At 36.5% G+C, this 15556-nt stretch overlaps 1 protein-coding gene and 2 non-coding genes across 13 annotated transcripts in view; all 3 read left to right on the forward strand.

The window, feature by feature from the left end:
- Nucleotides 1-14276, forward strand: part of EIF4G3 (eukaryotic translation initiation factor 4 gamma 3) — a 321219-nt gene extending 306943 nt beyond the window's left edge. For 10 of the 11 annotated variants that reach the window (XM_045548492.1, XM_045548500.1, XM_045548496.1 and 7 more), the window contains 5 exons: nt 842-940; nt 7944-8090; nt 8740-8821; nt 10631-10777; nt 13242-14276. In XM_045548492.1, the coding sequence (XP_045404448.1) occupies nt 842-940; nt 7944-8090; nt 8740-8821; nt 10631-10777; nt 13242-13423 (657 nt within the window). In that variant the 3' untranslated portion in view covers nt 13424-14276. The remainder of the gene's footprint in view (nt 1-841; nt 941-7943; nt 8091-8739; nt 8822-10630; nt 10778-13241) is intronic. The other variant, XM_045548497.1, reaches the window with a different exon arrangement.
- Nucleotides 6497-6558, forward strand: LOC123636223. The gene has a single exon (XR_006734419.1). It is a non-coding gene; the product is annotated as a U7 small nuclear RNA (small nuclear RNA).
- On the forward strand, nt 9727-9837 carry LOC123636212. Its single transcript, XR_006734411.1, has one exon. It is a non-coding gene; the product is annotated as a U6 spliceosomal RNA (small nuclear RNA).
- Nucleotides 14277-15556: the final 1280 nt, after the last annotated feature.

Below are 15556 nucleotides of genomic sequence, written 5' to 3' on the forward strand. Positions count from 1 at the left end.
ACCTACTTGCCTTAGTCCTTATTTAAAACTCAACTTCTTAATAACTTTTATTTCTAGAAACAGAAAGCAAATTCCCACTTATGAATAAAACCAAATTTTCATAGAGCATAACCTCTGGAGCCATATGCCCAAGTTCAGATTCTGGTTATACCAAGTTATCAGCTACGCTTTAGACAAGTTACTCTGTGAAATAATTAATACACGCCTCTTGGAAGGTAGCTGTAACCTCAAAGCCTAGTATTTTTCTTTATCACTGTGACTTTCTTCACTCAGTGACTTGCACCTCCTCTTGTTTTTACAGCTGACAACAGCTCTTTCTTGTTGTTTCTCTTTGGCTCAACCTTGTATTTCTTGCCCTTGAAACACTTCTCATTTCTGTTTCAGAAGCAACAATTGCCTTAGTTCTTATATCAGGCTGCATAATTGTGATCTACTGTGAAGAGGGATTCTAGTGAGGCTCATTGACTGGCCTTAATAGCAGATACACACAGAGCTGTCTAGGAAAAGAAACAGTGTTGAATTTACAAATGTTATATGTATTGTACTTTTTTTAGTGTTTGTATTCATAAATCCCAAAAATCAGTTTGTAGTTCCCCAGATTAGTCACCTGGTAAATAAATTATTTGACCTTAAGCAGCTGTACTTCAGTTATTCACCACTACATTTATATACATTCAGACATCTCAGTTTGAAAGTCAAGAGTCCTAAGTGATTAACTTCATGCACCAAGGGAAAATTTTGATTTTACAGTTTCCAGAGTTCTGTACTCTTGACTTCAGGCCTTTATTTTTTTCCTTCTTCCAACGTGAAAGTAAATGAATTAGACTTATCTCTATTTTAGAGCCATAAGAAAGTGGGGTCCTTATGGAGGGAGGCTGACCTCAGCTGGAAGGATATTTTACCAGAAGGAGAAGATGTACATAATTTTCTCTTGGAGCAGGTAAGAACACAACTTACATTTTACTGTTTGACAATAGTTGGTCTATTTTATAGAGAAAATGAAGGTAATTTCATTAGTATTCCAGTGATTAAAATTAGACCAAAATAGGAATCTTGGTCAAGATGTCATTTTAAGTCCATGTAAGGCCACTCCAACGGTGCAATCATTAGATGATTGATAAAAAAGAAAACAAAAATTTAAAAACTTAGCCACCCTTATAAAACCAAGCTACATATCTCTATGAAGCAGAAATGAAATTAATAAATAAGGCTGGAGTAATAGGGCTAAAGCTGCAAGTCTTCTAATCGCTAAGTCTAAAAGCAGACAGAAGCAACCAGCAGTTATTCTATAGGGTAATGGGGACTACAGTGCCCCATACAAGGTACAGGATTGGAGATAAGCTTACAGCTTGAAACTTCACAGGTAAGTAAGTGTAAGGAAGTAGATACAGTCTTAAAACCAGAACCTTAGCTACCCAGCCTACTAAGTTTGTAACTGGATCCAGAAATGCACAAAGCAGAACACCCCATGGTTGATATAATCTGGTCCTAAACAAGGAACTGTGGAGGTTCAGGTAGAGGCAGTCATAAAACTATTAGAATAAAAAAAAAAAATTGTCAAAGACAGAAAATAAAACCTCTCCCACGAAACAATCCTGCAATTCAAAATCCTAAAACACATGAGGAAAAGTAAAGCTAAGACAACCAACAAAATCAGCAGTAAAGAGAAAAAAAAATCACTATAGGTAAAATAAAATAAGAAAGCCATCTGAAAATGACTTTAAAGTAAGTATATTGTTCTGGATAAAGACATTGTATTAGGTTGCTGTGGCCTCTAGTGGCTTTCTTTTGGGCTGTAGTCTAGAGACACTGGAGAGCACTCCTGCCACTACAGTAAGTACCTACATAAAGCACAGTTTCTGATGCATTGCGGGACTCACAGGGTGTGAAGTAAATTCACTTACAACGGACAGAAAGAATTAAGAGGAGGAAGGAAGCCAGAGATGAAACCTGAACTCTGAGCGTTAAGCATACATGAAAGGCATATTGCCTGAAGGACATGTTGCCCAGTGGGCAAATGGTGTTACAGGTGCTGCCAGATATCATGGAAGTTGTTGAATTGGTCCCAGTTCAGTATTACCCTGGCTCCCAGAAGCAGCAAACTAAAATTCTCTTTGAAGAAAATATCCTCAGCTTAAGTCCCCTTATTTTCTACAAATATACATTATCTAAATATATATAAGCTAACACTTAAGAGTTCGTTTAACATTCAGTGAAAAAAGTGAACATGAGTAAGAGTAAACATACAGTAAGTTGTAGGTTTATACCCCAAGGACTTGAGGTAATGGGATGGTCATTCAGAATACAAAATTACACTATATAAAAAAAGAGGGTGGCTGGGTACAGTGACTCAACAACTAATCCTATCACTTTGAGAAGCCAGAGGGGGGGGAATCACTTGAGGCCAGGAGTTCAAGACCAGCCTGAGCAACACAACAAGACCCTCATCTCTACAAAAATTTTTAAAAATTAGCTAGCCGTGGTGGCATGTGTCTGTAGTCCCAGCTACATGGGAGACTGAGGTAGAAGGATCACTTGAGCCCAGGCCTTGGAAGCTGCAGTGAGTTATGATGATGCCACTACACTCTAGCCCAGGCAACAGAGCAGGACCGTGTCTCAAAACAAAGTGGGGAGGTAGAGGGAATCACAAAAATGGAAAAATAAGAGACTAGTCAAAATGACTGGAGAGATAAAAAAAAAAAAAAAAAACTAGATAGAATTCTGAGGAAAGAATGAGGAAGCCTATGTATGTCTACTTGGAGTCCCAGAAGAAAAATTAAAAAAAAAAAAAAAAATTGATGAGCGTCTTACCAGACTGATTTGGAAAAAAATTAAAAAGAAAAGGCACATATTACTTTTATCAGGAATGAAAGAGGTGACATCACTATAGATTCTATACATAAAAATGGATAAGGAAATTTTATAAATAATCTTTATGGCAGTAAATACATCAACCTAGTTGACAGGAACAAATTTCTTGAAAGATACAAACTACTACAGCTGACTCAAGAATTGAGATAGATAACCTGAATATCTTATTAAAGAAATTGAATTTGTAGTTAAAAATGTTCCTACAAGGAAAACTTTCCAGGCCCCAGTGGTTTTACTGGTGAATTCTACCAAATGTTTAAAGGAGAAATAATAAGACTGCTACAACAATTCTTCCAGAAAACTGGAGAGAGGCTTCCTACCTCGTTTATGAAGTCAGCATGAATCTGATACCAAAACCAGACAAATTTCAAAAAAAACTATGGACCAACATTCTTCATTAACATAGAGAAAAATTTCTCAACAAAATATTAGAAAATCAAATCCAACAATATATAAAAAGGATAATATAACAAAGTAGAATTTATTCCAGGAATGTAAAGTTGGTTTAATATTTTAAAATTGACCAGCCTGGGCAACATAGTGAGACTTCATCTCTACAAAAAAAATTTTTTTTAAATTAGCTAGACGTGGTGGCATATGCCTGTAGCCCTAGCTACTCCGGAGTCTGAGGCAGGAGGATCACTTCAGCCCCAGGAGTTCAAGGGTGCATTGAACTATGATCACACCACTGCACTCTGGCATGAAAGGGAAAGTAAGACTCTGTCTTAAAAAAAAAAAAAAAAACTAAAAAATTTTTCAAATTTAAAAATTTATATGTGCTATGGGCATATGGTAGAATAGGAAGATCCAGGAATCGGTCCCTCCACTAAAACATCTATTGAACTAGCAAGATCTTTTAGAATCAATGATTTTGGAATTGTGGAGTCTAGTCAAACATATGCACTGTCAACACCAGGGGGATGCTTGATGAATAGAGTCTGGTAAAATATCAGTAAATTTTGGCAATTATTATAGAACCTACCAGCCCCCAGCCCTATGGCAGAACACTGTTTCTGGTGTAGCTTTCTCATACCATAGTGAGCCATAAGGACCTTGTCCTCCAAGAATTAGAGTTGTATCTTTTGATCTGCCTGGAAGTTGACTGCGAATCCAGTGCAGAGGCTGGCTGTTTCACCCCCTTCAGGCTAAAATGGCTTCCCCAGCTAAACATTCAGAGAAATAGATACCTCTCTCTCTCCTTCCCTCTGCTCCTCCCCCTTCCCTCGCCCTTCTCCCTCTATTCCCTTGTCCCTGCTTCCTCACACCTTTCCTTCTTCTTTGTCCCCCTCTTCTTTCTCTTTCCCTCCCTCTCCTAGTATCTCTCTTTCTGTCTCTCTTATTGAACCCAAGCATTCAATGAAATCTCAGTCAGTTCACTGGCTGACCATGGAAATATTAAATAATAGAACATAGACTCCAGAGATTACATATGACAAGGATTGTAGTTCTTGAAATATAGTTTGGAAAAGACACTAAACAAACAAATGACTGCACCCTTTAATAAGCAACATCAGCAATCCCTAGGGCAAGGAGAGAATCTGATGTCCCAGAATTATCACATTACAAAATATCCAGTTCTCAGCAGAAAATCATAAAGCATACAAAGAAACAGAAAAGTATGGCTCATTTACAGGAAAAAAGGGAAACTAACAGAAAACGTCCCTGAGCAAGCCCAAACATTGGACACACTAGACAAAAGATTTTATCTGTCCTAAATATGCTCAGATTGCTCAAGGAAACCATGGAAAAAAAACTAAAGGAAATCAGGAGAATGATGTATGAACAAATAGGAAATACCCATAAAGAAATAAGAATTATAAAAAGGAACAAAATAGAAATTCTGGAGCTAGTTATAATAGGTGAAATAAAAAACTAGAGGGGTTTGATAACAGATCTGATCAGCAGAAGTAAGTGTAGGGCAGTTGAAATTGCTCAGTTTGAGGAGCATAAAGAAAAAAGGATCAAGGCCAAGTGTTTGGCTCACATCAATAATCCTAGTATTTTCAAAGGCTGAGGCAAGATCGCTTGAGGTGAGGAGTTAAAGATCAACCTGAGCAAGAACAAGACCCCATCTCTAAAAAAAAAAAAAAAAAATAGAAAAATTAGCCAGGCATGGTGGCACATGCCTTATATTCCCAGCTACTGAGGAGGCTGAGGCAAGAGGATTGCTTGAGCCCAGGAGTTTGAGGTTGCAGTGAGCTATGATGACATCACTACACTCTAGCCAGGGCAACCAAGTTAGACCCTGTCTCAAGAAAAAAGAAAAGAAAATGAACAGAACCTATGGGATACCATCAAGCATACCAATGTGCACATTATGAAATCTCAGAGAGAAAATGGGGCATAAAAAAATGTTTGAAGAAATAATGGCTGAAAACTTCCCAAATTTGATGAAAGACATGAATCTGGGGATCTCAATAAACTCAAAGAGATCCACACTGAGGCACATACAATGAAATTGTCAAAAGACAAAGAAAAAATCCTGAAAGCAGCAAGAGAAAAGTGACACCGCACAAGGGATTCTCAGTAATATTTACAGCCTCTTCTCATCAGAAACTATGAAGGTAACAAGGCAATGGGATGATATATTTAAAGTGCTGAAAGAAAGTAACTGTCAAACGATAATTCTGTAGCTGGCTAAATTTCTTTCAGAAAGGAAGGAGAAATTAAGATATTCCCATATTTTAGAAAAGCTAAGTGAGTTTGTTGCCAGTAGTAGACCTACCTTACAAAAAATACTAAAGGGAATCCTTCAGACTGAATTGAAAGGACACTAGACAGTAGCTTGAAGCAATACACACAAGTATCTCTGGTAAAGGTAAGTACATGGGTACATATAAAAGCTAGTGGTATTATGGTTCTTGTTTGTATCTTTTCTTTTTGTTTCCTGTATGATTTAAAAGACAAATTCATAAAATAATTATAAATCTATATTAATAGGCTGAATAATGTATAAAGATGTTATTTATGAAAGTAACTGTATAAAGGTGGTTCCTCACATAATTACTGTGACTTTGCAATTCCACTTCTAGGTATATATCCAAGAGAAATGAAAACTGGCATCCTGGTTTGAAGTCAAATAAATCTGGATTCAGATTTCAGTTTTCTGCTACTTAATATGTGACTTTAAGCAAATAACTTCTCTAAGCTTCAGATTCCTCACCTATAAAATGCTAATGATACCTACCATGTAGAATTTTTGTTGGGGTTAAATGAGATAATGTTTAGTAAGTACTGAGCTCAGAGAGGTACTCCATAAATAAAGATGTTGTTATTGATAAAAATGTTGAAATGGCAGTTGGAAAAATTAAGTTCCAAAACACTTGGCCTTCTATATCCTGACTTGCAACTTTCTTCTAAAATATTTGTTTTCATGTCCTTTTTCTGTGAACACTGGAGCATTCTGCCAGAGGTAGTAGTGAACTCGTCCATAAATTCAAAGCCCAACCTTCTGGGTACCAGGAAGATCAGATAAAACTTGTACAGAAATATAGGCGTTCTTGGAAACAAATATTTCTCTCCACTGATCATTGTAAACTTTACAACTCACCACTGACTCCTTTGGCAGTGGTAGAGCCTTTCATTTTCAAATTTTTATGTCATATTCTATTTTATTAATGAATAGCAGTGTTATAGCTCTTTTAGAATTTGTCTAGCAGGTTTTCCAGTCCTCACCGGAAGACCCCCCCACCCCCCAAAAATAAAATGAATAGCACACTTCATTTTGTTATTATTGTGAATTGCTTTCAGACCTTAAATTATTTTTGTAGGTTTAGGATAGGTTAAACAAATATTCTATGTAGGTATTCTAACACTTTGGGATATTAGAATTAATTTGGAAAATGTTTCAAGGTTATGAAAAATTGATTGCTTATTCTTAAAAGAGTTTATGGCCATCATGTGCTTTTTTGTGCATATTGGAGCATCAAGGATATATAATTTATCAACACTGAATCAGAAAAATTGTTTGCAGTATTAAACCATGTTTCTAAAACCTTATGGGGAAATATTTAGAGATGCTGCATAAGTGGTAGAAACTAAACAATCAGAGGAAAAACACAGAATTCAAGATAGTGGCTTTTACTTTGTAGATTGGGGGTAGGGTATAGGATTATACCAGAGTCTTTGAAAAAAACCTTATATGAATAATCTTTAATATTATGGTCTTTATGGTGTTTGTAGGGTGAACTGCATAAAGCAAGGCATAAATTACCAATAGTTTGATTATAGATTTTTTAAACTACCTAAATTTTAAGAATTATAGCATCATTTCTTACACTTACATTCAGAATGGTCAGGAGGTATTTGATGGACTTAACAAAGGCAAAACTATAGAGTTTTGACAGTTGCTGTGTTGATACTAATATTAAACCATATATTACAGAAAGGTAGTTAAGTTGTACCCTGTCTAGGGCTCCTACCCCACCTAAAAGAGTTTTGTTAGTGCTAAGAGCAAGATTGAAGCTCAAAATGATTTGGAGGGTAAGTATAAACAGAGAGATAATCATAGGAGGTTTGTTTGTTTGTTTGTTTGTTTTGCAAGATATACAGTTTGAGAAGCTGGAAAAATATTTAGAAGGATAGGCTGGGTGCAGTGGCTCAAGCCTGTAATCCCAGCAACCCTGGAGGCTGAGGCAGGAGGATCACTGGAGGCCAGGAGTTCAAGACTAGCCTAGGCAACCTAGCAAGACCTTGTCTCTCCTCAAAAAAAAAAAAAAATTAGCTAGGTGTGCTGGTGCATGCCTGTAGTCCCAGCTACTTGGGAGGCTAAGGCAGGAGAATGGCTTGAGGCCAGGAGTTTAAAGCTACAGTGAGCTATGTTCACACCTTTGCACTCTAACCTGGGCAACAGAGCGAGACCCTGTTTCAACCAAAAAAAAGAACGAAAACAACCAACCAAAAATATTCAGAAGGATGATAGAGTGACAGCCTTTCAAAACTATAAACCTAAAATAGCTTCTGCTAATCACTTTGATTCCATATAAAATAGAAAATATAACCCATGACTTTATTTTCCTTCAGGGAAAAATAATACTGAATAATACTAACATGTTTCACATTTTATGTTTCAGCAGTTGGACTTCATTGAGTCTGACAGTTCCTGTTCCTCCGAAGCACTTTCAAAGAAAGAACTCTCTGCTGAAGAGCTATATAAGCAACTCGAGAAACTCATTATTGAGGACAAAGCGAATGATGAACAGATCTTTGACTGGGTAGAGGTATAAAGACTATATCACCTTCCCTGATATCTATCTCTACAAGAAAGATTCTTATGGCAGCCTCTTTAATTCACATACCTGTCCTTGCACTTTGTGAGTTTTTAACCTTAACAAAGTTAGTTCTTAAATGCATTTTTCTTGTCATCCTTAGAAAAGAGTTACAATTTTCTCAGTACCTGAAGGGTTTATTTGAGGCAATGCTTGAGATTCACCTCTAATTCTCATTAAAATTAAGATTAAAAAGCAGTGTTGGCATATGTAAGAACATTTGCACACTACTGAGGAAATAGTATTTAAATTGCAGTTGTGCTGTAGTTCTTTTAAATTTATCATCTTGGATAGATCATCTTAATATAGATTATTTATTGAGGAATAAAGATATGTTTTTAAGTGGTAGCACTTTCGAATGAGCAGAAGATAGGCAGTGGTAAGCTCCCTGAAAACTAAATACTGCTACTTAGAACATTTTCATACAGAACTGGCAGTAGTCAAGCTATTTTTCAGTGAATCAGATGTTGAACTTTTGCAAGAATATGCAAAAATATAACTCCAACTCCATCTGTCCTTAGTGCCATGTCAGCCCTGGTTTGGGGGAAATAATTTCTCTGATATGCAAAGGTATCTTTATTCCATTTCTTTTTTACTTCAGGCTAATCTAGATGAAAGCCAGATGAGTTCACCTACATTCCTTAGAGCTTTAATGACAGCTGTTTGTAAAGCAGCTATTATAGGTAAGTGACATTTCTGAAAGCAGCTGTTAACATCTGAAATCCCCATTACGTCAACTACTGATTATATGGTCTGAATTTATATTGTCTTCAGAACTTGCCCTGTATAGCTCAGTTTTCTGTGTAAATGGGTACCATTTCTGCCTGTGGTGCCTAGCTGTCTCAAGCATGGGGACAAATAGGTGCTCTGCCTGCAAAGAACCCAGATCTGAGCAGCTGCTGCATGCCTTGTGTTCTTCTATTTGACAGAAAGTTATTGCATGCTCCTTGGGTTGTTTTTTAATATGTTTCATGTAGCTTTTTCTTTACCTTTTCACTTCCAGCATTCATGGCCTTCTCCTTCTTCCATTCATGAGTTATAATGAATGAGTTGATATTCTTAAACTAATATCAGTGGAGGGCCAGTCTCATAAAAAGTCATTTTATATAAATAAAACTATGAAGGAAAAAAATACGAACAGTTTTCTCTTTCACTTTTTTGACTTTATTTTATATGATAAGACAATTTTATTGAATGTTTTTATGAAGTACATAGGTGGATAGGAATAGGATTAGTAGAACTACCCTAAATATTCCAAGCAGCATACAGTATTTAACAGTACCTAATGAGAACATCTACTTACCCTCTGTTAGAAATCCACATTTCTCTTATTGACATGAGGGGCAAAAAAATCAGCTCAAAAGTTGTTGCAGAATTTCAGGTCTGCCTTTATCATTTTAGAAGATAGCTTCCTGCCACTTAATTTGGCTTCAGAATTGTAATTTAAGATTTTCAATGAATTTTTTTTTCAATGTTAGGTCCTTAATGAGGTAAATAACAAGCTAAGTAAAAAGTTCTCATACAATTTAAAAATCATTTCCAGTGTCTGTAGAACCATAAGACTTGGGTGTTCTAAAATCAAAGTTGAGTGTTCGCTTCGGCAGCACATATACTGAGAATCGAAACTACACAGAGAAGATGAGTGTGGCCCCCGTGCCACAGAGATGACAGACAAATTCGTGAAGAATTTTGTATTTTAAATAAATACATAAATAATAAAATGAAAGCTGAAAAGTACTAAAGCTGCTTTTAAAAACAAAATGTGTCCCAGTGATAACTTAGAATATAAAACCTTATGCTTCTTGGCACTGGGGATACTTTTGGCCCCTTTTTATCATACCTTTCCTTCAGAAGGCCAAGATTAGTTATGTTATTTGCCACTGTGACAATTAGTCCTTATCCTCCTAGTAAAAATAAAATGGTTCTAATTCTTTTACCCTCCTGAAAAGATTTGTATTAACTATCACTTTAATTTCCTTTTATAATGTTGCTTTTTTAAGTACTCGAATTCCTGCTTTATTTTTCAATTTATCTTATTTTTGAATGACCAATCATAATTGTATGCATTTAGGGGACACAATGTGATGTTTTGATATATGTATACAATGTGGAATGATTAAATCAAGCTAATTAACATAGCCACCACCTCACTCACCCATTTTTTATGGTGTGACATTTCATTAATGTTGTTCTTATAGTTTGTCATAAAACCACTGTCACTGTTTCATTATAATTAAAAGTAAATAATTGGGTGTACTACTCTTGAGAGAAACCAGCACTCAGAATGCATCCTCTCTGCATGATTTTATTCTTTCTGAGAGAATGTGCCATTAAAAATTTCTGAGCATTTTGGATTTCAAAATCTTTGCCTTGGCCTCCCATGCCACCTCTTCCCTTGCATAGTCAAATGGGTCTTACGCGCTCAGAAAATTGAAAATGGTACTGTGTGTTAACTCTTTAAATGTAATGCCTGATTTTTTGCTCGCCTCCAGCTGACTGTTCTACCTTCAGAGTGGACACTACTGTTATCAAGCAGAGAGTGCCGATCTTACTCAAGTACCTAGACTCAGATACAGAGAAGGAACTGCAAGCACTTTATGCACTACAAGCATCAATAGTAAAACTGGATCAACCTGCCAGTAAGTTTATCTCATGTTACAGTTAACCTACCCACTGGGTGAGATTTATCTAGCCAAGACTTCAGAGATGGTTTGGGCTTTGAAGATTGGACAATGGAAGAATCACTAGTAACAAAAACTCAGATAACCAACAATTTTAATAAATCTGAATTTGTTAGCCAGGCATGGTGAGGCATGGCTGTAGTCCCAGCTACTTGGGAGGCTGAAGCAGGAGGATCACTTGAGCCCAAGAGTTGGAGGTTGCAGCAAGCTATGATAATGCCACTGCCCTCATGCCCAGGCTATAAAGCGAGACCATGTCTCAAAAAAAAAACAAAAAAAAACCCCTGAATTTGGTATATAGTTGTATGAAAAAATGACAATAAGAAAACTGGTTTATATTAGAAATTTAATTCTCAATCTAGGGCAGGCCTAATAAAACTTTCTGCAATGACAGAAATATATCTATACTGTCCCGTATGGTAACTGTGTAGCAAGTTGTGCACTTAAATGTGGCTATTGTGACTGAGGAACTGAATTTTTTCATTTTATTTTATTTAAATTTAAGTAGCCATATTGTACCGTGCAGGTCTAGGCCATGAAAATGGTTAAGTGGTCTTGAGGATGATACTCTTCAAGATCTTTAGACACCTATCAAAGACCTTACGTATAGTGTTTATCATGGTGTATTTATTTACTAAGGCAATTTGGAATAGTTTTTAGTTAAGGGTTATGATTAATTCTTTGCTAACCATACAAATAAGGTAACCTGTACACTCAAGTCTTAGTGATACTTATTAATTAATGAATTCTCTTATATTTTGAAAATTCAGTTGAAATTTGTGAAAGTGGACAGTACATGGCTATTTTAGAGCTAGCACTAAAAGTAGTTCTTTGATACTTACTTTAGGTTTTGGCTTTTGCAAACTTTTCCTTCTTTCCTACTGCTGGTGAATCCCTCTGGGGAATAAAGGAAAAGATTGTGGCCAGGCAAGGTGGCTCACATCTGTAATCCTAGCACTCTGGGAGGCTGAGGTGGGAAGATTCCTTGAGCTCAGGAGTTCGAGACCAGCCTGAGCAAGAGTGAGACCCCTTCTCTACTAAAAATAGTAAAAATTAGCTGGGCATGGTGGTGAGTGCCTGTAGTCCCAGCTACTCAGGAGGCTGAGGCAGGAGCATCTCTTGAGCCCAGGAGTTTGAGGTTGCTGTGAGCTATGCTGATGTCATGGCACTCTAGCCTGGGCAACAGAGCAAGACTCTATCTCCAAAAAAAAAATAAAAAGATTGAAACAGATTTTCCTCAGAGTGTAACCGAAGAATCTAAGTCTAAATCAGAGAATTTTATCTGATTTTGTTTTCTTCCTCTCAAGATCTTTGAAAGGTCATTTAACATTATGGCTTCCTTTTTCTATTCGTATAGGAAGAGGACACATAACTTTTTTAATTAGCTGGTTAAGTGGTCGGATGAAATGTTGTGTGCTCAGCCAGTCAGATTAAAGTATCTCCCATAATGATCAGCTTCGGTAATTACTGGAGAAATATTCATTTCTAGATTTACCACCAGCAGAATCCTGGCCACTTGCTTCTGTTTCCCCATAGACCAACTGGGGTTTAGAGAATGAAAAGTGATTTCAATATTAGCTTGACTAATATAATTACAAAGATAAATCTAAAGAAAAGTTATTGTATGACTCATTCTAAACTTAGTATTTATTAGCATCTATTGTTTATTCTATTACCTTCCTCCCTTAATATGAATGAGCAGAGAACTGACTAAAAAGGAATTTAAGAGCCTATAATGAAGGAATTATTTATTTATATAAGATATATTTATATATAAATAAAACCATCTATTGAGACTTAATAGCTCTACAAATTTTCTCTCTTTTTTGAAGAATATAAGCAAGGTTTCCATTGTTGAGAGTAAAGCAGAGAATTAAAACTACTCAGATAACTTGGACATTTAAAACAATAAATAACAACTGCAGTTTCACTGGATAAAATGCAAATGAGATAGCTTTGCCCGTGTTTTCCATGTGAATGATTACTCTTTTCATTTTTAAAATACAACATTAGAAGGGAGGAAAAGCATATCCTGCCTTTACTCAAAAAATTTGTAAAAATAATACTGTAAACTTTCAAGCAATACAGAAATATATAAAGAAGAAAATAAAAAATTACTGTATTTAATTTTTGAAGTGTTTAGGTTGAGAACTACATAATGTGAAACAGCTTCACCAATATAAGAAAATAGTTCAAATTTAACAAAATAATAGGAGTAAGAAATAACTTAGACTGCTTAAATCTTTTCCTCTTATTTAAACAGTTGTACTATTATCAAGAGCAAATATGATAAATTGTCATTATTGCTTTTTTCTGGGAGAATTAATGTGTATTCATTGATTACTTACTTACTTAGAAATACATAGTTTTCCTCACAACCACCGTGCCCTAAAACTTATGGTCTACTTTCACCCCTTTGCAGATTTGCTACGGATGTTTTTTGATTGCCTATATGATGAGGAGGTGATCTCCGAGGATGCTTTCTACAAGTGGGAGAGCAGCAAGGACCCTGCAGAGCAGAATGGGAAGGGGGTGGCCCTGAAATCTGTCACAGCATTCTTCACGTGGCTGCGGGAAGCAGAAGAGGAGTCTGAGGATAACTAAAACTTCAAATACACAAAACGAAACAAAAGAAAAACAATATAAGTATTTTTTTAAAAAGTTTCACGTCTTCGCCAATCACAGTGCAGCAAGGCCAATTCTCGCAGAAACCCCCACGTGTGCACGAGTGGGAGAGGGGAAAGAGAAAAAAAGGTGATCATGGAGGAAAAAGGTACTGGAAAAAAGTAAACTTCAAACCTGAGGGCGGGAGCACTAAAACCAAAATACATATATTATTTATAGAAAATATTTTCTGTTTTAATCTTTTCTTTTTAAACAAGGACTCATACTTTAAAAAAAAAACATGTTTAGCAAAAAAAAGTTGAGAACTTTTAATTTATTTTAAGGACTGCAAATGCCAGTGTAATTTTTTAATTTGCAGTTTCTGTAAACAACTTGTATAATAGAAAAGCAGAGAAATAAATTTCCCTCCCCTTCAGATGCACCTCACGTTTGTTTTAAGGCATAGTAGTTAGTCCAGATTTGAGAAGGTTTGGGGTGAACAAGGTAAGAAAGATATATATATTTTTTTTTTGGGCATCAAATCTTTCTGCCTGCCTCTCAGCTTGCTTCAGAAAATTAAAAAATCACAATAGTAATCAAAACATACATAACCTTGGAACAGAAGGAAATGCTGTGGACCAGAGAACTCCAAGAATTGTTTAAAAAAAAAAGTGCTACCCTGGGAAAAGTACTCTTAATACTTTTGAAATCTTTAGAGCAACTTTAAGGCTTGTAAATACATAGAACAAATATTTAAAAAAAAACAAAAAGAAAAAGAAATTGACTCGATACTATTTCTTTTCACATTCAAAATATAAAGAACAAAATAAAGACAAACATTGCAAGTTTAAAAGAAAGTAAAGCGACTTCTCCTTTTGATAGCTGCTGTATGTGTGCCCATTCCTGGGAGGCTATCTGGCTATCTGTTGTCTAATCCAAATCCCTTCTGAGGAGGGGTGTGTGTGGGTGTGTGTGTGGGGGGGGGTGTGTGCGCACGCATGTGTGTGTGCATGCGCGTGTGCGAGCATGCACATTTGTGTGTCTGTGTCTCTACTGTCGGAAGAGGCAAGCTACTTTGTAGGTAAGGAGAGCACTGTGCTTGGGTGGGAATGTCCCTCTGGGAGTGGAGAAGAAACTTGTTTCCAACACAAACTAGAAATGCATTCAGGTGAAAGCAAACCTAAGGGGCAGTTTTTTAAAATAACTTAGTGTTCCACGTATGTATCAGGACTCAGGGCACTAATCTGCTTTGAGACTACCACTGCCACTGGTTTTAAAATCTTCCATCAATTGCCTACAATGCTTAAGAAACCCAAAGATGTCTTCTAAAGAATGAACAAAAGCAGAGCTATATTATGCTTTTTTAAAAGTACGGGTGGGATTTAAAACCAAACCAATACCATGTGTGAAAATCACATTGTTCCCCAACTCCAGCTTCATTCAAGACATTCTGGTGTGTATAAAGCCAACTGTGGGCTTCTGTTGGTCCTTTGTTTCTCCTATAGATACTGGAGTGCTGGGCTTTTTATTTTTTATTTTTCTGTTTGACGAAGTTGCAGTCTCTACAGATGGTTTTCCATTTCAACTGTTTGTGGGCTGTCACCCTGCAGAATGTATTTATGAAGAAACCCAGGCTGCTCCCAAATAAACAGTCTTTGTGTTTTGTATCTGGATAACCAAAGATTTCTGCTGGCTTCCATCTCTGGAGAAATATCCACTTTAAGAGACTTGGCAAGACTTTTGAAGCACGAGAACAAAATTTTCCATAGCAATAAAGTTTTTCTCAAGTGTAGTTGAACACAATACGGAATCCCACTACATGAGCTCACAGATTCCATTCTCAGCGGTAGAAAGCTGTTCTTGAAGAACAAAGTCCTGAAAGTCTTTTGACAGGCATGTGACAGCATCTGTCATAAAAGATGGGTCCTAAAAAGCTGTTTTGGGGTCTGGCTGCAGGCTTTGCCTGGGCACCCTCAGTTGGAAGACGCACCCTGGTTCTGTGATAAACTGAGTTTTAACAGCCCCCAGAATCAAAGTGCAGAGGATGCTGATCCAGGAATCTCTGAGTGATAGAGGTTTTTAGAAGGTGTTGGCAGCATTCACGAGGGTGAGGGATGGGGAGTTTGGGGAAGG

Source organism: Lemur catta, chromosome 3 (assembly GCF_020740605.2).
Source record: "Lemur catta isolate mLemCat1 chromosome 3, mLemCat1.pri, whole genome shotgun sequence".
Classification (NCBI taxonomy): Eukaryota; Metazoa; Chordata; class Mammalia; order Primates; family Lemuridae; genus Lemur; species Lemur catta.